At 46.4% G+C, this 26,874-nt stretch overlaps 1 protein-coding gene and 1 long non-coding RNA gene across 2 annotated transcripts in view; one reads left to right on the forward strand and one right to left on the reverse strand.

The window, feature by feature from the left end:
- Positions 1–6,180, forward strand: part of COL15A1 (collagen type XV alpha 1 chain) — a 102,160-nt gene extending 95,980 nt beyond the window's left edge. The window contains exons 40-42 of the mRNA XM_045081622.1: positions 2,024–2,209; positions 3,812–3,927; positions 5,091–6,180. Coding sequence (XP_044937557.1) covers positions 2,024–2,209; positions 3,812–3,927; positions 5,091–5,304 — 516 coding nt within the window. The 3' untranslated portion in view covers positions 5,305–6,180. The remainder of the gene's footprint in view (positions 1–2,023; positions 2,210–3,811; positions 3,928–5,090) is intronic.
- A 5,956-nt stretch (positions 6,181–12,136) lies between these two features.
- On the reverse strand, positions 12,137–14,598 carry LOC123392471. The gene is made up of 2 exons (XR_006607188.1): positions 14,235–14,598; positions 12,137–13,316 (listed from the first exon to the last, which is right to left on the reverse strand). It is a non-coding gene; the product is annotated as an uncharacterized LOC123392471 (long non-coding RNA).
- Between the last annotated feature and the right edge of the window lie 12,276 nt (positions 14,599–26,874).

The raw sequence follows: 26,874 nt of genomic DNA on the forward strand, positions 1-26,874 counted from the left end.
GTGTCAGAAGATGCCAAGAGGTCCATCCGAAGAACAAAATGGTGTCCTCCAAATTTAGAAGCCAGAGATGAGCATATCTGGGTCATAGAGGGGATGCCAATGAGATTCCGAGTGTTTGAGAGGACATAGGAGGTGAGATGAGGAAAGAGAGACGCGTGGGGAGGTCACCCTTCCAAAAGTTCGGCCATGAAGGGAGAAGTTAGGGCAGCAGCTGAAGGATGTTTTAAAGTAGTATTTTATCCATTCTAAAGTCCTGTGTATTTTATAGAAAATCTGGGCAATAAATGAAAATAATGGAGAAGGGAACAGTAAATCCCCAATAACTTTACCAAAACTACAACCACTCCCCAGATCACCCTTTTAACATTTGACTATTGGACTTATATTGTCTTCATAAAAATGATAACATGTTCATTATTAAAAATGTCCTGGCTCTTAGAGAAATACAGACATGAGAGCACAAAAGCCCCCCGTCTTGCCATTTGGAAACAGCCATCATTCCAGATAGTTCCTTATGCATCTTTGTTTAAAAAAAAAAAAAAAAGGTGGAGATGGATGGGATTCGAGGGATGCTTGCACCTGTGCCCCTTCTTCAGGTATCCCCTGGTGTCGGGATGCCATCCTCTGGTGACTGCACTTGGGTGTAGCCACAAGAAGCATGCTGGTTGGAAGGTTGTGGAACCCTAGGGCCTTGTCCCTCGGGTGCTGGTCCTCAGGTCAGTGGGAAGGAGGAAGACAGAGCCTGTGTGTGAGTCTGGAAGTTCGGTGGCCTGAAAGTGGTCTTGGTGAGCGAGCAGCGGGCTGCAGCTGCCTCCTCATCCTCAGGCTGGTGCTGGGAGGGCTGCGGGGGAAGGCTTGTCTCAGGTAGGGGGCAAAGGGTGTGCTTGACCTGGACCTCTATCCAGCTTGACGATGCAGGCAGAACCAGGGATGGAAAAACAGGAAGAAACTGGGAGGTGTGGCATGCGTGGTCTCTTCTCTTCAAAATGGGGAAGGAAAGGGGTGGCGAAACAGAGAAGAATGTCCCAAGAAGCACAGGGGGGACTGTATGGGATGGTCTGAATGTTGTGGTTCATGGCGGCCAGACCCTTGCTGAGTGGGAGAATGCCAACATGGCGACCCTTGGTGTTGGGCCATGTAGAAGCTTGGTGCTGGGGACGTTCAGCCCGGAGAGGCAGCTCAGGAATGGGGAGAGAAGCACTGACTACCTCCTGCCTCATCTCACAGGGCTCATTTCGTGTCTTTTGGTTTAAGACCTTTTGAAATATTTTTCTTTTCTGGGGACTTGGGCCAGCCCTCTCCGAGGTGACATCAAAGAGGGAGAGGGTGACTCCTGGACACATGCCACAGAATGTATTCCAGGGGGCACAGCACAAAGGCTGGGAGAGAGGCATGGGTTTGGGGAGAAGAAGTGTGGGAGAAAACAGACTATGGAACGACTTTTATTTTGGCCGCTGCCCAAGGTGGCAGGAATGTGAGGCTTGAGTTACTGTGTGACCCCTAGTTTCTAAAAGGGTCTACCCAGCAGTCTTAGCCAGAAATGTCCTGACTTTCTCCTTTCAGTGCCTTTCCCTCTGGACCCTCATGATCAGCCCCAACCTACTCGTGGAGTAAAGGAATGGGCAAGGCCAGCCAGCGTGGTGGAGTTCTGGGATCCAGTACCAAAGCTGGCTTAAATCCCTCTTGGAAGCTGAACTAGGGCAGACCCAGGAGTCTCCAGCAGATGGCCTGCACCCTGGGTTCAGATCTCTGAAGTGCTTGCTTTTGTTTTGTTTTCTGCTATACGGAGGACATGGTCACCATCTAGAGTGGGTCAGAGAGCTATAGCCCGCTGCTTGGGCTCCGAGCTCCCTGCCCCAAAGATGGTCAGGCCAGGGCTGGAAAGCCTCCCTCAGGCAGAGGCTGAGGGACACCACCTGTAGCACTTTCCATCCTAGGGAGTCCAGGGTCTTACCAGCAACCTGAGATGGGTATGCGGGTTGGAGTTGGCTTCTAACTTTTAGCTCTCACTTACTTTTCACAGCTGCACTTGGTTGCCCTGAACACGCCGTTTTCTGGGGACTTCCGAGCTGATTTTCAGTGCTTCCAGCAGGCCAGGGCTGCGGGGCTGTTGTCCACCTACCGGGCCTTCCTGTCCTCCCATCTGCAAGACCTCTCCACGGTTGTGAGGAAAGCAGAGAGATACAGCCTTCCAATAGTGAACCTCAGGGTAAGCATAAGTATTCTTCCCAGTGGCTGCTGGAGGCACTGGTCTCACAGAGACCAAGATCGTCAGAGGCATGCTGGTTCCAGACCCTGCCTGTCCCTGACTGGCTGTGTGCCTGGGTGGGTCAGTTGAACCTCTCTGCGCCTCGGCTTCCTGACATATACCATGGTCCTTCCTGCTTAGATCATATAACTCTCGGAGCAGACAAGTACAAAGTGCTTTCTACCTATCATCTTAATAGACACTTCCAATAAAAAGGAGTTATTCTTTCCTCAAATCATCATATGTGGAAACTGAGGCACAAAGGGAGAGAGGAATTTTCTGAAAATCACTAGAAACCAGAAGTCAGGTCCTTGATGTCCCGTTTGGGATTCCCAGTTCCAGAGAGGAGCTGGTGAGCACTGGTCCCAGAGCAGAGCCCAATTGTCCTGGCCCCTACTTTGGTCCTCTTGGCACATCCAAACTGCCCGAACCTGGCAGGTATTTCTCTGCCCGTTTTTGCTGGCAAGGCGCGGCCTTGTAGGACCCCTGTTCCACCACAGAAATGGCTGGTTCCTTTAATTCCATGAAGGGACAGCTCTGTTACCGCTCACACGCAGCCTGGACCCTGACCTCTCACTGTATTTCACTTACTCTGAGACCTCCAAGGCCCTGTGACCCGTCTTGCTCCAATTTGGTACCTCCAGACGCCACACCTGGTCCTTTCCTTCTCTTTCCCTGAGGTTCTGTTCTGCCACATTCACCCACTCAGATGACCAGTATTCTTGGAATACAGATAACTGAAGGGCACTAGGCTCCTTCAGGAAAAGGAGTGAGAGGGTCATCTCCATACAGTGCAGTTTGGCACAAGCCCTGGCACAACTCTGAAGTTCAATATATATGTAGAAAATTTTTAAAAAATAAAAATTAGTGAGGCACCTGGGTGGCTCGGTGGATTGGGCCTCTGCCTTTGGCTCGGATTGTGGTCTCAGTGTCCTGGGATTGAGCCCCGCATCGGGCTCTCTGCTTGGCGGGGAGCCTGCTTCCCTTCCTCTCTCTCTGCCTGCCTCTCTGCCTACTTGTGATCTCTCTCTCTGTGTCAAATAAAATAAAATAAAATCTTTGAAAAAAAATTAGTAAAGACCTAAAACACAGTTTTGATGGGGGGGAGCCTTTATATGCCTATAATAAGAGAGATTACCTCAAGAAATAAACAATAAAAGCAAAAGCGTTCAAGGATGGATTGTAAAATCAAACCACAAACATTTCCTGAGTTCCCAGTCAGTCCAGGTTCTGGGCCTGGGGCTGGTGGCTTTGGCATGGGGTGGCCTCTCAGCTTCAAAGAATGAATAAATAGGGCACCTGGGTGGCACACTTGTTAAGCATCTGCCTTCGGCTCAGGTCATGATCCTAGAGTCCTGGGATCGGGCCCTGCATCAGACTCCCTGCTCTGTGGGAAGTGTGCTTCTCCCTCTCCCACCCTCCCTGCTGTGTTCCCTCTCTTGCTGTCTCTCTCTCTGTCAAATGAATAAATAAAATCTTTTTTTAAAAATGAATGAATAAATAGCTAGTCCAATAGCAGGCCCATAGCACAGTAACTCCAATGAAGTATTTCTATCTCTACAGGGCCAAGTACTTTTCAACAATTGGGACACAATTTTTTCTGGCCACGGAGGTCAGTTCAATACACATATTCCAATATACTCCTTTGATGGCCGAGATGTGATGACGGATCCTTCCTGGTAAGTTGGGGGTAAGCCCTCAAAGTATATGGAGTGATAGACAGTTTTAGGAGACTTTCTAACAATGAGATGCTTTTACCAGCCACCCCTCTGGGCTGTTACTAACACAGAGCCTCAGCCATGCAGCTGAAGGCCATAGAGAGAGCCCTGGTCTTGCAACCGGGAAACCTGAGACCAGTCCCTTAATAAGGGACTTTTCAAGTTTCCTCCACATTATGAGCCTCAGTGGTCTCACTGTGAAATGGATAAGATTATCATATCTATGCCACAGGATTGCTGTGAGCATAAAATGCTAAGTATGAGAATGTCTAGCATGCTGTAGACACTCAGCAAATGGTAAGGAATGCTGTTCTTCATGATCCTTTAACCCTGTGCTGTGAGCTGTGCTCTAATTCTTTGGAAATGGTGTGTGCTATTAAGATCAAGACAACTTGGTTGGGGTGCCAGGGTGGCTCAGTTGATTGAGTATCTGACTCCTGATTTTGGTTCAGGTCTTGATCTCAGGGTCATGAGTTTAAGCCCCTCATTGGGCTCCACACAAGGCATGGAGCCTACTTAAAAAAAAGAAAGAGAGAGATTAGAACAAGTTTGGCAAAGCTTTCCTCAGTGTCTACCCTATGCCAGGCCCAATGCCCACCCAGGAGGCATAGTAATAAACCTTTACAAGGCTCACAGTCTATAGGGGAGGACAGTCACCACATAGCTACAGTTCTAGATGGAACACTGTAATTGTAAAATGGAGTAACAGGTATGATGATGGGAGCACAGAGGAAAGCTTTTTCCTTATAGGGGGCTGACAGTCAAGAATGCTGCCTGTAAGAGAAGGCATTTAGGGGACTTTGAAAGACCAGAAGGAATCCATGGTCTGAAAATGAAAGAGAAGCCACTCCAGACTATGAGACCTTGTGAGCAAAGGTTCAGAGTCACAAAAGAAGAGAGTATGGTCTGAGGACAGGTCCAAGCTGGGTGGGGATAGAATACAGGGTGTTTAGCTAGTTGGAAGGAGTGACGTTCCCCGTGGTGGGGAGAGACTATGATGTGGGGTCAGACCATGAAGAGTTCAAGAGTTGGACTTGATTTGTGACTTAGGCCTATTTGTTCTTCAATAGGTACGCCACAAAGAAGCAACATCTCGAAAGTAACATGTCACAATTCCTTTGCAGGCCCCAGAAGGTCATCTGGCATGGCTCCAGCCCCCATGGAGTGCGTCTTGTGGATAACTACTGTGAAGCATGGCGAACGGCTGACATGGCCGTCACAGGACTGGCCTCCCCACTGAGCACGGGGAAGATTCTGGACCAGAAAACATACAGCTGTGCTAATAGGCTCATAGTTCTGTGTATTGAAAACAGTTTCATGACAGATGCCAGGAAGTAATGACCTTCCAATGATTCATAAGGGTTTCCCAGTTTTTCTTATGTGAAGAGTTGACACTGAAATCTAAAAGGTTTAAATGTTGTAAATATTAGTTTATTTTTTATTACACATCCATCACAACAGCAACCAAAGAAAACATACCTCAATACACTCAAAACTGAAGACATAAAGGACTCAGATCAAAAATAAAATCTGATCCATCTATTGGTGCTAGATTTTGCAGGAGGTCCCGTGCGGTGTAGACACGTTTCCACCACGGTTAAGAGCGAGTTGAAAACAAAGGCCCCCTGCATTCTTCAGAAAGGAATTTCTTCCTTTAACCATTGTTGCTGAGTGTAAGATGTCTTTCATGTTTTCTCACAAAGTCAGTGTTTAGACATGTTACCCTTTCTAAGTTATGTGCCGACCGAAGGCCTTATTCTTCACGCATCTGTAATACGTATCCGTCCTTTGCTGTTCGTACAGAGACAGAACTGCTCAAAGGATCCCATTTGTATTTTCTGATATTACCAGACTTTAATGTTTATTTCCTAAACTACTATTGCCATCATGCTTTAGGAGTTTTATATTTTTACACAATCGTATTTTAGTACGGCATCTGTTTATATAACTCTGACTTGCTGGAAAAGTTTAAGCACCAAATGATCTGAAACTACAAAAGAAATTGCGCCTAATGGCTATCTTTCCCTTGGAGGCCCTCCTCCCCACCCCCAGCCCCTGATTGTATGACTTCCTTGAGGCAACACTCAAGAATTTCAACTACCATTGAACCGACAGGTTCATGAAGATGAATTTTCTGAGATGCATATATCTTCGTGCTGTATACTTCGATTTTTTTTTCCATGTAAGTGAACATAAAAACATCTTTTCCAGGCACTTTCTTCTGTTTGACTCTTTGCCCCCCGTTCCTTTATTCTCCACCGCTGATGTGGAAGTGGCCCTGGGCCGAGTTGGGTGACCCTGCCGCTGCCACACAGCCCTCGGGAGATGATCAGAGAGCAGGAGGATTTCCTGTCATGCTCCTCCAGGCCTGCCTGTTGTCTCCCCCTTGGTGGGGGCAGCATGGGGTGGGCAGAAGAACCCCAGCCCAGGAAACACGGTGAACTGTGACTGCAGCAACACGTGGTCTTGGGCACGTCTGCTGGGTTCTTTCAAGGAGGTTGGCATAAAAGAGCCCTAATATCAGCTGCCAGTTATTAAACATCAACCTTATTATATGGCCCATTTGCCTTTCTTAATAACCCTGCAAGGTGGATATTTTTAGCTCCACTTTACAAATGGAAAAAAAAGTTTGAGGCTCAGGAAGTCCCTTGTTCCTTGTTCCAGGTGGCCTAGCTGGTGAATGGTGGGGCTGCTTTCAGACTTGGTCTGTGTCAGCTCTTTGCAAGGAATCCCTGCAGGAGGCTGCCTGTCTGCTCTCTCCAGCTCTGAGTCTGTGATGTTCTGGCTCTTGGCTTGACCCTGCAAGAGAAACAGAATCACCAAATCCACCCAAATAGTCCTTGAGGTAGGAAGGAAATTGAGGACAAAAAAAAGCACACAGCTCAGAACCTCCACTTAGGGGCTTCCTAAATGAAAGAGTGATGAAGAATGTCTAATGAGTCACAGAATAAAAGGCAGTTACAGGTCGGAAAGTCCCAGAAGCGGGTTGTTGAGGACTGTCCCACCTACTGAGTGACGGGGGGCTGGGAACTGCCTGGCATGGACGGGAACGGAGAGAGGAGCAGGGCAGGAGGCACCGGAGGTCACGACGTGAAGACGCCATCCATTTTAGTCAGAGCCCACCACGGCCGTGGGTCACAAAGTGGGCAGGGCAAGATGGGCGTTCAGGGAGAGCCAGAGGAGGAGAGACTCCTTCCGCTAACCCCAGGAAGGGAGGTGAGTTTCCTGCCCTAGCTTCTCAGTCCTGCTTGGGCGCTGGACTCAGTATAACCAGCTGGTCCTCCTGGAAGAGGCCCCGAAGCAACCCAAGCCCTTTCAGTCTCTGAGAATGAAGGTCAAAATCCTGGGCATCCAAGACCCTTCCCTGAACAGCAGCTTTCACGTCACTTGCCAAAGGCCACCAGCCTGGTGTCCTCATGGGTCACTTCAGTGAGTCACACAGGCTCCTCTGCCAGGCTGTTGTTCGTGTCCTACCCCATGTCAGGACAGCTGTCACCACCATTTGCGGATAGCCAGTGTAGACTGCTTCTTCCACAACATCCCCCGGTCCCCTAAACCTGTCTACCTCTTGCCATTCCTCCTCCTCTGAGCACCTGGGGTTCTCGTCGCACCGCTGAAACACAGAAGCTGAAAGGTCTCTAAGCCTTCACTCTAGTCCTGGATGACCTCAGGCCAAGAAGCAGACTGATGCTCTGAGGTACACTAAGGGAAGGAAGTATGCCATGGACAGCTCGTCTTTACAGTGCTGGAGGCCTTTGGGTACTGAATCTGAGTCTGTGTTATAGAGTCACAAGGTCTGAAGCCCACCGCGTCCAAGGTCCCCCGTCTAGAAGCAGAACCAGAATGACAGAAGCAGCTGTCGACCTATGCGAGGGGCTGGGCCCCATGAAGAGGCAGACATTGGAGGGCCCAGAGGAGCCGAGAGACGAAGGTATGGGGGGTAGTGGAGACAAAGCATGAAGGAGAAGGTCCAGGGTGATACTTTCTGCCAACATGAGCATGACCACGTGCTGGTTTGGAAGGGAAACTGAGGAAACAGGAGGCCGGATCCCAAGAGCCACTCTCACGTGTCCTGCACCTCTGGACTTTGTATGGCGGGTACTACAGTGTCTGAACCTGTGGAGAGTGCCAGAAGGAGACCGCATGGACTTTAGGGAACTGTCAGCAATCCAGCACAGATGAACGCTAGTCAGTAAGGGAGACACAAGCCAAATTCATAAGCCAAAAACACAGAACAGCAAACACACATGAAGGAATGTATTGGTTCTGGAAACCAGGAGGAAGGAAGGGAAGTACAATAGACTCAAATAATGTGATCACTTACTCTTTTCTGTGTGTGCATCTGTGTGTGTGTGTGTGAGAGAGAGAGAGAGAGAGAGAAAGACAGAAAGAGAGAGAGAGGCTGTCTGTCTGGTGTCTTGCTTCTGCTTTTCTCTGTATTTGGTCTTCCTTCCCTCCAGGGAGGAACAAGAGTTCTTCATGTGGTAGGTGTAGTTCACAGACATCCCCAACCTTACATTGCCCCCCATCCCACCCCAGAGGCTGGCCTCAGAGGATAGAGACTTCTCCCTCCTGGGATTCTGTGAATTCCCAGAAAGGACTTGATCCGTCCACGTGTGTTGTGTGTCTGAAATGGATCAGCAGCTCCACCCAGGATGAACCGTGCAGAAGGAACAGTTCCTTCACCCAAAATGTGAGGGTTACGATGACCAGAAAAAGGGGACTCGGGAAGTTGAGAAAACAACAAACCAGCAAATAAAAATTCCAGCACACACAGGGAAAGGGCCGAGTGTGGGGGATGTGGCGGGGGCTGAGGTGGGTGAGAGCACACTGGCTTGAATTCGAGGATGAGGCATTTGAATTTGATCCTGCAATTGGGAGCGCATGTTGGGAAGATTTTAAAAAGATGAGATATGGGATCAGGAAGGTCTTTGTTCGAGAAAAATCTAGTAGATCTTTTGTTTATTCTTCCAAACATTCGGAAATACTTTGAATGATGAGTTTGCACCCAGGACTAGGTTTGGATTTGGAAGTACAAAGACAGATGATGCTCCCCACTTTTTAAACCCACCAAACGCCTTCTCATACCACCAACTATTGCACACCTCCTGTATATCTCCTTCTCCCTCAAGTCCACAGAGACCTCCCCAGTGGGGGCATGGACATGGGTATAACCTCTGCCTAACCTAGCAGCTGGAGAAGTACTTTTCTGTTTATGCCTTGCGCTCCTGGGTCACTGAGACCCCACTGAGCCCCTCACAGCTCTTTAGTCCCCACTGGCTGACTTTCCCCTTTGTCTCCCACTTTATACTTGGCCTTGCAGGGCAGTCGAGTATAGGCAGGCCTTAGTTTGGGTTTGAATTTGAGCTCTGCCCTCAAAGAGCCTTGAAATCATCGGCAAGTTATGAAAAATCGTCCCCTACGCTTAACCTTTCCCTGAAGCTGCTTCTTCACCCAGAACACAAAGATAGCAATGGAAAACCACTCTCTGTTAAGTTGCTGGAAGCTCTAGAAAGGGTTTTCTCACACTGAGTAAGCATCCATAAGTGCTCGCTGTCTTTGGCCTGATGTTTCTTGGGAAGGAAAAGCTGGGGGTCTGGCCTCGCTCGGTGATGTCTTCTGATCTGCCTGGTTTCTCGGCCTGACATCAGGCCCAGGGCTCAGGCTCCACCTGTAAACCCTAGTACAACTATACCTGCGGTGAAGATCCACTGCCCCAAGCCCCTAAGTGGGTGAGAGGCCCAAGCTTCTGGCTACCGTCACCCTCTGCTCCTCCTCATAATCCAACAACTCGTGCTATCATCTGGCTATGCAGGGGCTCCCAGATTCCGCTCCGCCCTGGGACTGGATTCCACCTGATTGACAGGAGCACGTGCTACAGCGACTATGAAATAGTCTGATGAGTCCCCGGCCTGCGCCTGCCCGGCACCCTGAGTTCCAGAAAGTACCCAGAGTGCCCTGTTATCTGATATGTCTGTAGAGGAGATTGTCTGCCTCCCCCTTCCCCCAGACTTGCTCTTTTCCCCCTGGGCCTTCTCTCAGTGAATGGCACTGCGGACCCAGCCAGCAGCCAAGGAGTCATTTATCTCGTCCTCCTCTCATTCATTCAACAAATATGGACGGAATGCTTCCTTAAAAGTAGCAGTAATGACAGCAGCAACAGCAACAATTTAAGAAAAAAAAAAACGTAAAGGTAAATGCTAGGAAGGTCGACAAAGTCTAGATATGTCCACAATGGCTACTTCTAGTCCTCTGAATGCCACCATATTTAACCAGTATCTCAGGGCAGCTCTGCTCTGCTGTAGGTGTTGGTCTTTGAGACACAGTGAGGTCTTGACCCCTCTCTTACCTTCTGTGGGACGGCTGCTCGCGCCTTCAGGCTGATCTCCTGGCCTCCGGCTTCCCCCTCCAGCTTCTCCTCCACACCAGGAGAGAGAGCTTTCTAAAGAGCCTGCCACACTCTGTCATTTGCGTTCCCCCTTGGATGAGCGTTCATTTGCAAGCAGTTTATGTGGGAGGTGGTCCCGGGACACACCCGACAGGGAAGTGGGGAAGTGAGACAGAGAAGGCAAGGCAGGCTCTAAAGGGGGCATCCCGTCACCACGGTGGATAACGAGATCATGTCTCCTCTCAGGAACTCTGGGAGCCTGTATTCAATGAATAGACCCCCACAGAATTTCCCATCTAAGGGACAAGGGAACTGTGCTTATGATACACCAGCCATCACTGGAAGGCAGGGGTGCCTTAAATTCCAGTACTTCTGAGCAGCTGTGCCCAGGCAGAGTGGGCTCAGGCTGCCAGAGCAAGCCCTTAGGGCAGACTCTGCAAGGACAGGTTGGAGGTCTCTGGGCCGGGCACCGCAAAACCTGCAAAATCAGGGCTCCACCTAATGGGAAGCTGCACGGGTTTTATTCCAAGAACAGCGCCCACCAGGCAGAAACCTCAAGAACTTTTTGGGAGACAGAAACCTGGCATGAGCGGGTATGTGACAAACATGACAAAGGTAACATCTGCCTGGGACTCTGTCTGGCCACTGATTTCCGCAGGACCATGCCAGCAGGGGCTGGAGGCAAATGTGCTCTGGGGGCAGCTAGGAAAGCTCCCACTGACCCGTGTGACTGCTCGCAGCACTTGGAAGACCCATCCCTCCTTTTCAATACAGACTTTCTTATTTACAAATACCGGAGAATGACAAGCATCTGTTAGTCATCCGAGGAGATTAAGTGGCCTCAACGTGGAACCAGAAGATCGATCAGAGCCAAAGAAGAAGAATTATACAGAAAGCAGGAGGTAATTTCTAAAACAATTCAAGTGTTTATTTCAGTGAAAAGACAGAGCGCAGAAGAAGCACGGAGTAGAATACTGGGACACCGAGAAACAATCCTGGGAAATAAAATAATTGTATGCGCCCCCACATCAAATAGAACTACGGCATATACACTATTGAAAACTGACTTAGTGAGTTGTTAGATAAATTCATAAGAATTAATACAATCCCCTCAGAACACAGACAAAAAGATAAACTTATCACATGAAACATAGAGAGGAAGATAGATATAATATTCCATATTTATGTAATAGCAGTGTTAGAATCAGAAAGAATGGATATTTTTTTTTTTTTTTTTTTTTTTTAGGATTTTTACTTATTTGACAGAGGGAGATACAGCAAGAGAGGAGAACAAGTAGGAGGACTGGGAGAGGGAGAAGCAGGCTTTCCACTGAGGAGGCAGCCTCTTGATCACAGGACCCTGAGATCAGGACCTGAGCCGAAGGCGCTTCATGACTGAGCCACCCAGGCGCCCATTTTTTTTTTTTTAAACTGTCTACACCCAACTGCAACCTCCTCTGGGGGACCCAAGCCCAAACCACCTTTCTTAGTGTTCACTTCACCCCACCACAAATTCTTCCTTTCTTGCCAGACAGCAGTAGGAGTGTAAATACCTCCCTTCTGCCCCATTCCCAGCTGGAAACAATGCCAGCCATCCTACCTTTCACAAAAGTCTAAGGGACTTAGACTTAGGGCAGTTTAGAAAATGATAATCAGCTTGGGAACAGCAGGTCTCTCAGGGACCCCCTCTCCATGGCTGACTTCTTGGCGCCTCCCCGGTATTTGGCTTAGGGCGAGGGTTGTTGCTTATTACAAACATTGCTCTCCCCACAAAGCAGAGGATTCTGGCTCTAGCCTACCTTTTTTTTTTTTTCAGTCCCAGTCATCTCATGAAGATTAGAAAGGAGGCCTGGATGACAGCTGATGGGCACATTCTGACACCTTTCAGTAAACCCCAGCAAGGGAACCTGGTACTCTGGGGTGTGGAGGGGAAGGGGCAGCTCTCTTGAGATGGTGGATGCTTAGAACCTTTTTGTCTTCACCTCTGGGCTTTAGCTGGAATTCCTGGACAATAAAAACCCCACTGAGTATCCTGTTACCTTTGACCATTGGAAAGGGGACAGGCTTGCAAAGATCTGGGGGAAGGGTGTCCCAAGAAAGAGGAACAGTAAAGGTAAGGCCTTGAGATTCAAACTCGGTTGGTATGTATTAGGGGGAGAAAAAAACTGGGAGAGCTGAAGCAGGAGGCAGTGAGGGGGAAGACAGCGCCAGCAGAGGGAGGATGGGAGAAAGCCACAGAGGCTCCTGCCCACTAAGGTAAGGTGTTTGGATTTTATGTGTAGTTGCTCTGAGAAGCGACTGCAGGGTTTTAAGCAGGAGAGGGACACAGACTAGCTTTATTTATGTTTTGGCAGAAGCAAATTATACAACTGAATGCATCATTATGATATTTTCCACTGTCAAAGAACACAAAACCAGCATTGACTCTTCACAGACACCAAGTGAGTCTCACAAACTCGTACTCGCCTCCTGCTGGTAGCATTCATTTTATTACTGACATAGATACAACTATCTAGATGTTTGCTCTCAGCAGATCTGTTAGGTTTGACAGTGTATGAACTGATTTTTTGTTTTGCAAAGACCACTGTGACTTCTGGGTGCTGAATGGACTTGGTGGTGGCGGAGGCAACGTTGGAGGCAAATGGCCCGCTCGGAAAACTGTCACAGTGATTTAGCCAAGACACCATGTCGTTCTGGGCCCCGGCTAAGCCGAGGACATAGTGAGAAGTGGGCAGATTTGGGCTGGGTTTAGGAGGAGCCTCCTGAAAGGGCTCCATAGTCAGAGAAGGATTCCTGGGATTTGGCCATGGCCAGTTGGCTGGATGGTATCCCCACTTCCTGGTACGGGAATGACTCCTTCAAGTCGTAAATCATGGTTGGTTGGTTGTTTTCTTCCTTGTTGTATCCCCAGGATCTAAGAGATCCAGCAGTTAGTAGGTGCTCAATAAATGTTGTTGAGTAACTGAAAAAGCAACAACTGGGCCAGGTTATAATTAAGAAGCCGAAGAGACCTACTCATCCTCTTGCCATCTATGACTAAATGATGCGTGAACCCTCTCCCTGTACGTTTGCAAAATTGTATTTTTAAAAAACGGAATGGGGAAGCAGTTCCGGTTGTCATTAGCCAACTACCTACACCCTATCCTTCCGCAGAGAGGTGGGAAAAACTCACTTCTCTGGCAGAGGAGCAAATTCCCCTACCCTCCTCTTGGTCCTGCCTCTTGCGGGACTTGGAAGAATTCCACTGAGCAATCCAGACCTCCTAGCAGAGGGCTGTCTTCTCTTGGCCACAGGCCTGGAGGAGTGTCCATTTCCTGGGGGCTCAGCTTCCTGGCCTGAGCTGGCTTGAAGAGCCAAGAGAGGAGGAAGGTCCATTCAGGCCCTGGGCTGTGCCGCATTCAATACTGCTCCAAGACAAGATGCTTCGTCTTTATTCCCATACTCTCCTTCCCAGCCCCAGACCTCTGCTTTTGCAATTCTTCAAGGAAAAGGATCACACGACTCTGTACCCTTGGCATCTCACCGTGAGGAGAAAGACCTTCTCTTGTATCTGTCTGCTGATCCCTTCCACTTTGAAACAGCCCAAATTTGACGAAAGCATCCTTTTCGGTAGTGCATAGACGGCCCATTCTAGCATCCTGACATCTTTTGATGGAGACTTCTTGGAACTGCTGCTGACAGCTCCAGGCCTGGAAGGCCTACTTCTCCCCCAGCAAAGAGGAATCCCCGAGGCTCTGCACCACCTTGCCCGAGCCAGTCCCCCCTTTTAGGGTCTCTTTCCTCATTACCTACAAATCTCTCGTGCACGCATACGCATCAGTTGCTGTATTCGTCACCCTTCTTTGGTCGTGGGACAGAAATCCAGCTAACCCTCACTTACCTAGCGAAGGAGAGTTCCTGGTGCTTGTACCAGGGCGGGGGCGGGGGGCGAGGAGCCCTGGGACTGGGATCACTGCGTCCAAGTAAACAAATTGTACTATCAAGTTTTTCCACTCTGGACTCTCCACGCCTTTCTCTGCACCACTCATCTTTACTTTTCTGTGTGCTGAAGAGCTCGGGCCCCATTTTCTCTTACGTGGGATGGCTTCATCCTGGCGAGGATAGGGCACAGGAAGCATGGCCACCCGAAGCTCCTGACCGGTTCCTTAGCTCAGCGAGGCCGAGGCCGTGAGGACGCTGCTCTTTCCTCTGGGCGCTTAACCTGATGTGAGCCCCAGAGGCCGCTCGGGCCAGCGTCCCCCAGTCTCCGCCCCCAGTCTCCAGGCTGCAGGACGAGGTTCTGTGATTGGTCAGGCTTCGGTTGCGTCATCACACGGGAGTGGGGGTGGGGGGAAGGGGGGAGGTGTCCGGAACCTGCGTCCGGCAGCCGGGCCAGAACCCAGCAGATTTTTGAGGGAGGGGAGGTGAGACTGCACTTTCCGCAAAGAAAGTCGGGGAAAGGAGCCGGGCAGGCAGACACAGCAGGAGATCGGACTGAATGCAGTCCGGGGACCGGAGAGAGAGTGCGCGCTCAGGCTGGTGTGGTGTTCGTTGCTCACTTCCACCAGAAATGTGCAGGTTGCGGGCGGGAATGGTAGTGAGGAAGTGAGCTCTGCGGTTTCCTTCGCGGAGACGCGTACGAGCGAGGGGTTAGCGGTGAGAGGAGGTCCTGCCCTCGCGCAGCAGCCCGCGGGAGGCCGGGGGAGGGGGGTGGGATCCGCTTCAGGGGATGACTCAGTGCGGTGTATACCGTGCCTTCCTCGGTTCTGCTCTGTCCAATTCTCCAAAGCCAAAAAAATAGGAAGTGTGGCAGACTGGATTCTTTTTAGCAGCAGTACACTTGGGTTTGTTTTCGTGGGCATGAGTCCACTGGAAAGCAATTATTTTCTCTTTGCCTTCTTGCTGCATCAGAGAAATGGAGCAATTTTAAAGAGATTTCAAAGAAACAATTTTGTAGCTTACAAAATGGAATCACAGAGGGACTGCCAAGTTGGCTGTGCTGGTATGTCAGGACTGGTTCTTTAAAAAAAAAAACTGTGTATATTTAAAGTGTACAACATTTTGACATACATATACATAGTGAAAGGATTACTACAGTTAAGCAAATTAACATATCCATTGCTCCATTTGTTACCATTTGTGTGTATTTATGTGCGAGTGTGTGATGAGAGCACCTGAGATCTACTCAGCAAATTACCAGTATGCAATACTATATATATATATATATATATATATATATATATATATATATATTGAGATTTTATTCATGGGGCATATTCATGGTGGCTCAGTGGGTTAAGCCTCTGCCTTCGGCTCAAGTCATGATCTCAGGGTCCTGGGATGGAGCCCTGCATCTGGCTCTCTGCTCAGCAGGAAGCCTGCTTCCCCCGCCCCCATATCTGCCTGCCTCTGCCTACTTGTGATCTCTGTCTGTCAAATAAAAATAAAATCTTTTTTTAAAAGATTTTATTCATTTATTTATATGTCAGAGAGAGGGAGAGCACAAACAGGGGGAGTAGCAGGCAGAGGGAGAAGCAGGCTTCCCACTGAGCAAAGAGCAGGATGTGAGACCCGATCCCAGGAGCCTGGGATCATGACCCATGCAGAAGGCAGATGCTTAACCGACTAAGCCCCACCCAGGTGTCCCTAAATACAATATTATTAACTATAGTTACCGCCCTGTACTTTAGATCTCTAGAACTTATTCATACCACATAAGTGCAACTTTGTACCCCCTGCCCAACATCTCCCCATTTCCTTGCCCTCCCCACCTCCGGTAATCACCTTTCTATGCTCTGCTTCTAAACTTTTTTTAGATTCTACATGAGTGAGATTGTGTAGGATTTTTCTTTCTGTGTCTGGCTTATTCCACATAACATAACATCCTCTGGGTTCATCCATGTTGTCAGAAATGGCATATCTCCTTTTTAAGCCTGAATAATATTCCAGTGTGTGTGTGTGTGTGTTTAGGTTTTTTCCATGTTCTGGCTATTATGAATAATGCAGCAATGAACATGGGAACATGGGAGCACAAATAGATCTTCAAGGTACTGATTTCATTCCCTTTGGATACGTACCCAGCAGAGGGGTTGCTGGATCATATGGTAGTTCTAGTTTTAATTTTCCAAGGAGACTCCATACTATTTTACATAATGACTATACTAATTTACATTCCAACCAATAGCATATAGGAGTTCCCTCTTCTCCACATCCTCTCCAATATTAGTAATCTCTTGTCATTTTGGTAATAGGCATCCTAACAGGTGTGAGGTAATATCTCACTGTGGTTTTGAGATACATTTCCCCCATGATGAGTGATATCAAGCATCTTTTTCATGTACCTTTGGCCATGGTGGTTGTCTTCTTTGGGGAAAATGTCCATTCCAGTCCTTAGCTCATTTTCAAAATCAGCGTTCTCTTTTGTGTGTTTATTGTTGTTGAGCTGTATGAATTCTTTATATATTTGGGATAGCAACCCCTTATCAGATATATGGTTTGCAAATATCTTCTCTTCTGTAGGGTGCCCCTTCCTTGTGTTGATGGTTTCCTTTGCTGCAGAAGCTTTTTGGTTTAATGTAGGTCCACTTGTTTGTTTTTGCTTTTGTTGCCTGAGCTTCTGGTTTCCTATCTCAAAAAATCATTGCTACAACCAGTGTGTCAGGACTTGCTCTTGATCATATAGCTTCTGTGAAAGTCACATGCTAGAGTCAGGAAATATCTTACAGATCACAGCCAACCTGTCACACAGCAGAAGAGGAAATTGGGGCCCAGAGAGGGGAAGAGAGTGATTTAAAGGTCCCTTGTGAGTTTGAGGCAAAGTGAAGTCTCACACCAGGTCTTCTGCACTGTTGCTCCTGAATCTTGCCGCTAAGTCACTCATTTGCCGCTAAGTCACTTATTTGCTTCATAAAGTAAATCATGGAGCGTCTCCTACAGCATTGCTTCTAAATGTCCTTGAAGACAGTTGATGGGAAATTTCAACCTGCTGCTGCAAGGGAAATTGCTAAATGAATTTGATTCTTGCATGCCAAAAATATCTCTGCAAAGATGTGCCTCTGTACTTGTTTAAACACGGGACACTTGAATTCAGTCATCAAGGACATGCCTTGGCCTCCCAGGGGCCTTCTAGATCTCTGAATTCCTGTGGTCTGAAGGCGGTGTCCCTGAATCGACTCCTTGACAGTGTTTTTGTCATCTCTGGTACCTTCTGTGTTCCCCCATCCTGACTGTTGTGCCATGATGCTCAGACTGGCCCCCCTTGACCTGACCCCCCCTTTCACAATGAGGCCATGTGGATCCGTTGCTTTTCCAGACCCACCTGGCTCTGTGCCCTGCACCCTGATCCATCTGGAACACAGCACTGGGTTTTCTTGTGCTTTGGCTCCCAGGTAGGTTAGGCCAACTGGCTAGAGAGGGGAGGGAGGGAGGAGTGTGAGTTCGGGGGATTTCTCTGCCAAGTTTCCTGCTTTGGGGCTATCCAAGCTCTGGCTGCACCCCTCCATAGAAAAGAACACCATTGTCAAGTGGCATCCTGGGCAGGCGTCTCTCCACATGCCCAGAGCTCCTCCTCCCTGCACCCATTGTTCAAGCTGGGCTAGTGACAACAGCTGCTGTTACCGGTGCCTCAAGGAGCACTGTGGGCTTCTGCGTTCACCAATGCACTTTCCCCATAGCTACCATCCCTTTGAAAACAGTCCTTTTATTAAATGCTCCTTAAATTACCCCGTTTACATGTGTCACCTGTTTGGCTGGGGCTTGGACTGAAAAACTACCTAAAGCCAACCTGGGACTTCGGTCTCCCCTCATCTCTGGGACATACTCTATCCCAAGAGAGACAGTGTTTGAAGTCTTAGTTCAGGAGTCTGTTTGCCTGGAGTAGACTTGAACCTAGACTCCTAAGTCTTGATCATGAATTCTCACTTTATTCCTGAGAACAAACCTCGAGACCTAGGAGGTTTGTTCTCCTCACATGGAGATAGCAAAGAGCCAGAAATCAGGACCTTGAGCAAGGAGCCCATTGAGTTGTGCTGCTGTCTGGCCAGTGTTCCATGTCTCCTATGGCAGAGGGGCAAGGACAGGCCCAGGAATCCAGAAAGACAGCTTACCCTGCAAGCACCAGAGTGCTCCTGCACTTTCTCGGGCTTTGAGGAGCTAGGAGAAGGGATTTGTGTCCATGTTTCGGCCTGAGCATGAAGGATGAGCAGCACCTGCCAGGCCTTGGTGTGACAATGGCAGTGGGGGGTCTTCTAGCTGGACTGAAAGAGCCCCTGGGGAAGGGGAGGCACAGTACTCTCCTCTCTGTACTAACCCTCTGTAGCCCACAAGTTCAAAGTCCTGGTCCCCCTATACTAGTCCCTCCTGGCGTCCCTGAAGCTCCAAGTCTCCGTTTTGGCAATCACGAGCTATTCAGTAGTAGCCCGTGCCGCCTTTATTTCTGTCCCTCATTGTGCTAGACACAAAATATGTGCGATCAAGAATAATTTACAGTCACTTACAACCTGCTTCCTTCAGACTGCCACTTGAGCACAAAACTGTGTGGGATAGCAGATTCACAGAAGAAATAAGCAGTTGCAAAGATGCCCAGAGTGATAATATTATCTCACATGTTTTACAGTTTGTCAGACATTTTCTCATGCAGTACATACCAATTGAGTCTCACAATAAGCCTATTGTATATGTGTGTATCCATCTATCTATCTAGCTTTCTGTCTATGTATCTACCCATCCATGTATGTATCAAATGCATCAGAAGAACCCCAGGCTTCAAGAAATGAAATGACTTACCCAAGGTCTTATAAACAGCCCAAATGAATTCCTTCTTTATATTTCTTGTGATGTCGTTGTGTAATATATTAGTTGTGATTATGTTTGTCTTCTGCTTGAGTCTGTGAGCTCACCAAGCATAGGGCCTGTGGCTTATTATATTTTTGTAATATAGGCCAATAGGTGTGTGTTTGTGTATGTACATGTGCGTACACTGTATCTTTAACATTTAATGAATAATAAAACAACCAGCCATGTATCTACCACTCAGATTAGGAAATAAATGTCTTACCATCCCTGCTGAAGGCCCTTCTAGTCCTTTCCCTATCTCTCTCTCTCTCTGTCTGTCTCTCAATCTACTAAACTACTATTTTGAATTATTTTATCATATTAATGAAACCTTAAGAATGTCTTCTTTACTTGTGTATGTCATTTAATGTTATGTAAATGGGTACGTGGCCCATTTATCCTCACTGCACCCACACAGCCTCCGCATTGTATACAGACACCTCCCATGTACCATAGCGGCTTGGCCTAGCCTGGATCAGAAAACACCTGTCTACTTGCTATAATCCAGTCACCAAGGGGTTGAAGAAGGCTGGTCAGAGGTTGGAGTTGGGTGCCGGGTGACAAAAATCATGGAACAAAACATCTTGGTGCCCCCAGCTGTATTGCATACCCATACTGCCTCCAGAGAAGCCCGCTGTGGCCACAGATCTGGTCTGTTCCAGGGGACCATCCTGCAGACTGCTTACTGCTTGAATCAGGAGTCCCACTTTGGAGCTCAAAACTCTCTGCTCTCAAGGCCAGTTTTCTGAGTCACAAGTGGCAAGCGCCAACCCTCTATGCTTCATGACCTTGTACTCTCCATTAATTCAGCTTCCACTTCCTTACACACTTCCCTGTTACATTCCTGGAAAATTTATGACCCATTTTAACAACCATTTAAACAATGCAAGTGGTCCATGCAAATCGTAAGGGCAGCATTTTTCAAACTGTGGGCTGTGACCCCCTAAGGAGTTGTGAAACCCATCTAGTCCATGTGGACCAGGGTTTATAAAAACTAAGGAGATAGTATTGAGTGGTACCTGGTCAAGAAGCCAGGACTACACAGTATCAGCAGGCATTCCCAGCAGCAAGCAAAGGGTAAATACTGGTTTGTGCAAGTTCTGATACAGCGCTGTGGGGTCTGGTGGGGGATAGGTACTGGGTCACAGCGTTAAGTGTATTTCTTACCATGGATCATGTACAAAAAGCGTTTGCTAGCTGTTGCTCAGGAGGAAGTTTGCAGAGGACACTGGTTGCTTCCTCATGTGCCACTGAGCCTCTCTTTCTCTTTCTCGGTGGGATAGCCTTGTGGTCTGGGTGAGCTCTAAGAGTATCCATTGACTGATACAAACCAACAACTGTAATTGCAATCAGTTTCCACCATGATTGGTTCATGGGTGGGCTGTAGTCCTAGGCCTAGACCAAGATATGTCTTAGTCTATGGCCAGTGAGGGGACACATGACCCAATTAATCCAGGGATTCTGTCTCTTAGGAAATCCAACCAAATCCTTTGATGGGCCTGGAAACGACATATAAATACTTTGGAGATGCCCAGTTCTGGTCTGAAACACAAAAAGGCTATTCATTGTCCACCCCTCCCCCATGCAGGCCAGAACTTGCCAGGGAGGGAGGAGAGACCAAAAAAAGCAAACAAGACGTGGGGTGAGTTCCAAACTACACCACTGATAACCTACTTCTTAAAGTCCTAAAGTCCTGGTTTTGCTGTCCTAAAGAGAGTGTGGTAGTTGACCAAGGGTCCCTCTTAAGCTCCAGGTTCCCCCTGGGAGGTGTTTACCTGTTAAAAGAACCTGGGCACTCAGCAGCTGAATTCCTGGGGAAACAGGGATTTGGGAAGTCATCCGCATGTCCGTGCCAGAAGAAGGCTGGGGAGCAAGTGAGGTTGTCCCGGAAGAGGTATGAATTGAGTCAAGATGAGTAGACCCGGGACAGACCGTAGGGAGCAGTAATGCTTGGGGACAGACAGAAGAAAGTGGTAAGACTGCCACCACCGCTGCACCTGTTCCACTGTACCGCGGGGGCACCACCGCTGCACCTGTTCCGCTGTACCGCGGGGGCACAAACAGCGGCAGTTGTCCCGCCTGCCTGCTCTGGCAGCCTGCCAAGACCCGGTGTCCATTTGCCCACCAGAAGCCCAGGACTTTCGCGATAGAGATCTGGGTAGTGGAAGAAGCAGAGGGAGAAGGCTAACTGGGTCAATGTCAGCATGGGCACAGGGCCTGTCCGGAGGGAGGAAGAGGATAGGGTGGCATTGGCAACATTTGGTCGCTTAACTGTAATCTTTCTGGCACCATGACAAATTTCATTTTCAATAAAAATGCAAATGACTTTGTGTGTGTGTGCTTTGGAAAGTCAGACTGTTGTGTCTTTGCTCAAACACAGTGCAGGATCTGGGAGGTGGTCTGGAGATATTGAAGTTAGTTAATTGTATTCAGTTAATTAATATAATTAACAATAAGTTAGTTGTATGCAGCCATCTCCCTCACTTACGTGTGAGCTCCTAGAAGGAAAACAAGGACTGAGCTGGAAGGAGGTGACCTATCTGTGTTTGAGAGAGGAAGAGGAACAGTTGCATGGAAAGACCTCTTGCTTTAGTCCTGTCCTTCCAGGGCCCCTGCCCTTCCCTTTACAACCCGGCTCCTGAGGGCTGGGAGACAGAAAGCTGTGCATCCAAAAAGCCTGACCCCTTTCCCCTCACGCTGGCTTTTTGTTGGGATTGGAAGGAAGGAGCCCATCTCAAATAACATGAAATCATCTGTAAACGGACCTCTCAAGTAGGGCGAGGAGCAGAACCTTCCAGAAACTGAAACACAGAGATTCTATAAGCTTGGTGGTGTACAGCATTTTCTTCTTTCATTTCCTTAAGTCTCATGGTCGAATTCTTTGGAAAGTACCTATTGTCTCCACTGTCTTACCAGAAATGAGGAAAGAGTTTGAGTTACCTTCTGGGGCCTGAAGGAGGAGTCAAAACCTGTACTCTGGGGGTCAGAGTTGGTGATGCTAGCATGGTCTGGGCCTACCTGAGTGGAGCTCATCCAACGCTCAGGCTCTTTGAGGTCTCTCCTAAAAGTGTGTCCTGCCCATTGCTCTTGACTTGGGGGAGATGCTTCTCAGAGCCTGGCTTCCACGCCTGCGTGCTGGATCTGCCCGGCTCAGCCTAGACACGGAAACGAGGCAGAAGCCTAGGTGTCTTCCCAGTGGAGGCCGGGTCCCAAAGAGAGAGGCTGGGACTGCTTACCATCCAGGCCTCTGAGAGCAAGACTGGTACAGAGCCATGGTGTGCGGTCTTGGGACTGCTTTCCGGGGTCAGAGAGAAGATGGCTCATGCCTGCTAACCCTCAGCCCGAAATCACAAGAGCCAGGAAGCTGGCATTACTTTATGCGTTTATGACAAGGTAAGGAGGGTGGTAAAGGCCAGAGAATGTATATCTGGGGATACAGGGAAAGCAATGGGGAGAGCTTAATGCACGGCTGTGTCTTTGCAGATCAGGCAGTCAAAATTAAGCAAAGATTAACTACCAGGATTAAACCTACACACACAAAAATTCACATATGCCCAAGAGTCTGCTTCTGTTTTCCAGTATTCATGGGGGTGTTTACAAAATTAATAAAAAATTAACAAATAAATAAAGCCCCCAAAGCGAAGAAAGTATCCAGAGGACAAATTCTTTCTCCATAGTGTGTTTAAAAAGGAGACATCCATAACAAAAGTCTAAATGAAAACAAAACAATACAAAACACAAAACAAAACATTTTCTTAAAGCAACCCAAGCATTTGGGGAGACCAGCTTGACAGAGGCGAGTGGGATAGACAGCCTGTGAGCATATTTTTAATGTTTGAAAAGCAGCAGAGACAATGGCAGAAGCTGAATCTCTTTTGCACTGTATTGGCAACATAGCTTTTGCTTGAATCCCCTCTGATACTTATAACAGTTAAACCTTCTTATGCTGCAGCAGAAAATTTGATGGTGATTTTTTTTTTAAGATTTTATTTATTTATTTGACAGAGATCACAAGTAGGCAGAGAGAGAGGAGGAAGCAGGCTCTCTGCTGAGCAGAGAGCTTGACGCAGGGCTCGATTCCAGGATCCTGGGATCATGACCTGAGCTAAAGGCAGAGGCTTTAACCCACTGAGCCACCCAGGCACCCCTCGGTGATTTTTAAGATGTCTGCGCAATAGGAGGTTAGGCAGTAGGTGTTGCATTCCTGAAAATTGGTGGACTGATCCTCCCATGGGATAAACCTAAAAATGCCTGGGAAATATGGCTTCCTAAATGCCTTTATCAGCTGGCAGGAAAGTAAGAAGATTCTTGGGCCAAAATACTGAGAAAGAAGGGACTCACATCATGGTAATGGGAGCACTGTAGCCGGCTGATGCTCTGAGGGCACTTACTGAACCAGATGAACTTGACTTTCTGATGTCTGGTCTCACAGAGTACAGGGAATCACAGAGCACAAAGATCAGGGACCTTTCAAGGACTCCGGACACCTCCTCCATAAATACGAGACCCCGAAGTTCTATAATCCCAGTGAAAAGGTGAACCAGAAATAGCTACTAACCACCAGTGAGTTGCAGGAACATGGGTGCTGAGCACAAAAAAAAAAAAAGAAAAAATCATCACTGAGAATCTGGAAGCATAGCTGTCCCTCATGCAGTCTGAAGCCCCACATCATATTACTTGTGAGTTCTAAACAATAAACACATTAACCTCCCCCACCCCAATTCAAGCCAATAATTTCTTAAAGTAACCTGAGACTGCTAGCAGTAGATTGCAAGAACAAATGTAAATATTCCTCAGAGGACCCGACTTTTACCTCAGACCTTAAAGAATTTTCGCAACTAAAATCCCAAAGAAGATGCACCACTTCCTTTTTTTTTTCTTTTTTAAAGATTTTATTTATTTATTTGAGAGATGGAGATCACAAGTAGGCAGAGAAGCAGGCAGAGAGAGGGGGAAGCAGGCTCCCCGATGAGCAGAGAGCCCGATGTGGGGCTCGATCCCAGAACCCTGGGATCATGACCTGAGCCGAAGGCAGAGGCTTTAACCCACTGAGCCATCCAGGTGCCCCGAAGATGCACCACTTTCAATAAAAAGGAACAATAAGAATATAGATGCACTGTAAATAAGAAACAACAGACACAGAAATAGATCTGCAAGAGTTCAAATGCTGGAATTATCTATACAAATACAAATATGAAATAACTATGATTGCAATTTTTTTTAACATACCAATGCTTTAAATGCTTAAAAAAAAAAAAAAAAAAGGCCAAACTGAAAAACACATATTGGAAACAAGGAACAATAAAGGAAGACCAAACAGATTTGGAAAAGTTCCAAATACAACTTCTACAAATGAAAAAAAATTAAAATTAAAACTGAATGAAAACGAATACATGGAGGTTAACTGGCATGCTATTGAACAGTGAGTGGATCAACCAAGAAATCAAAGAAGAAATTAAAAAAAAAATACATGGAGACAGATGAAAACAAAAAACAATGGTCCAAAATCTTTGGGATGCAGCAAAAGCTATTTTAAGAAGGAAGATTATAGCAATCCAGGCCTACCTCAAGAAGCAAGAAAAATCTCAAATAAAAAACCTAACCTTCACCTAAAGAATCTAGAAAAAGCAGAACAAACAAAACTCAAAACCAGTAGAAGGAAGGAATTAATAAAGATTAGAGCAGAAATAAATGAAATAGAAGTTTAATAAAACAGATCAATGAAACCAGGAGTTGACCCTTTGAAAAGATCAATAAAGTTGGTCAACCTTTAATCAGATTCACTGAGAGAGAGAGAGAGGACACAAATAAATAAAATAAAAAATGAAAGAGAAAAAATAATAATTATAGTATACAATTGTATAATCCTTATAAAATGCAATTATAAGAGAATATTAGGAAGAATTATATACCAAAAAATTAGACAACCTGGAAAAAATGAATAAATTCCTAGAAACATATAACCTTCCAAAACTGAATCAGGAATAAATAGAACATTTGAACAGACCAACTGTTAGCAATGAAATTTATCAGTAAGCAAAAAACTCCCAATAAACTGAAGCCCAGGACTAGAGAGTTTCACAAGTGAGTTCTACCAAACATTTAAAGAAAAGCTAATTCCTATTCTTCTCAAATTATTCCAAAAAATAGAAGAAGAAAGAAAGCTTTGAAATTCATTCTATGAGACAAGCATTACCTTGATACAAAAGCCAGATAAAGACACACACACATACACACACATACAAAATTACTGCAGGCCAATATCTCTGATGAACATAGATACAAAAATCATGAATAAAATATTAGCAGAATAAATCTAGCAATATATTAAAAAACCATTCCTCACAATTAAGTGGGATCTACTTCCAGCATGCAAGGTGGTTCAATATTCACAAATCAATCAACCTGATACACCACATTAAAAAGAGAAAGGATAAAAATCAAATGATTGTTTTTAATAGATGCATAAAAAGGACTTGACAAAGTACAACATCCATTCATGATACTACAGTTGATCTTAGCCAAAAGGCTGAGAAGTGATGACATCCATTCATGATAAAACCCCTCAGCAAAGTAGATTTAGAGGAAACATACTTCAACATAATAAAAGCCATATATGAAGAACATGCAGTAACATAATACTCAGTGGTGAAAAATTGAGAGGTTTTCCTTTAAGGTCAGGAATAGGACAAGATGTCTACTCCCATCACTTTTATTCAACATAGTATTGGAAACCCTAGCCACAGCAATCAGACAAGAAAAATAAGTAAAAGTTATTCAATTTGGCAAGGAAGAAGTAAAACTTTTGCTACTGCACATGACATGATATTATACATAGAAAACCCTAAAGGCTCCACCAAAAAAAAGCTATTAGAACTGATAAATAAATTCAGTGAGGTGATAGGATACAAAATCAATATACAGAAATCTATTGCATTTCTATACACTAATAATGAAGTAGCAAAAAGAGAAATTAAGAAAACAATCCCATTTATAATTGCACCAAAAATAATAAGATACCCAGGAATATACTTAACCGAGGAGGTGAAATACCTGTACTCTGAAAACTATAAAACATCAGTGAAAGAGACTGAAGACAACACAAATAAATGGAAAGACAATCCATGCTCATGGACTGGAAGAACAAATACTGTTAAAATGTCCACACTATCCATAGCAATCTACACATTTAATGCACTCCCTATTAAAATACCTATAGCATTTTATACAGAACTAGAACAAATAATTTCAAATTTTGTATGGAACTACAAAAGACCCTGAATAGCCAAAGCAATCTTTAAAAAGAACAAAACTGTTTCAAAAATAAAATAATAAAAAGAACAAAACTGGAGGTATCATAATCCCAAGTATCAAAATTTACTACAAAGCTATAATAATCAAAACAATATGGTACTGAATAGAACAGAATGGAGAGCTTAGAAATAAACCCATGATTATATGGACAATTAATCTTCCACAAAGAAGTCAAGAATATCCAATGGGGAAAAGACAGTCTGTTCATCAAATGTGTTGGGAAAACTAGACAGTCATATGCAAAAGAATGAAAACTGGACCACTTTCTCACATCATATACAAAATAAACTCGAAATGGATGAAGGACCTAACCTGAAACCATAAAAATCCAGAAGAGAGCACAGGCAATAATTTCTCTAACATTGGCTGTAGCAACATTTTTCCAGATATATGTC

This window comes from Mustela putorius, unplaced genomic scaffold (genome assembly GCF_011764305.1).
Source record: "Mustela putorius furo isolate JIRA1106 unplaced genomic scaffold, ASM1176430v1.1 tig00000580_pilon_pilon_pilon, whole genome shotgun sequence".
NCBI classification, from domain to species: Eukaryota; Metazoa; Chordata; class Mammalia; order Carnivora; family Mustelidae; genus Mustela; species Mustela putorius.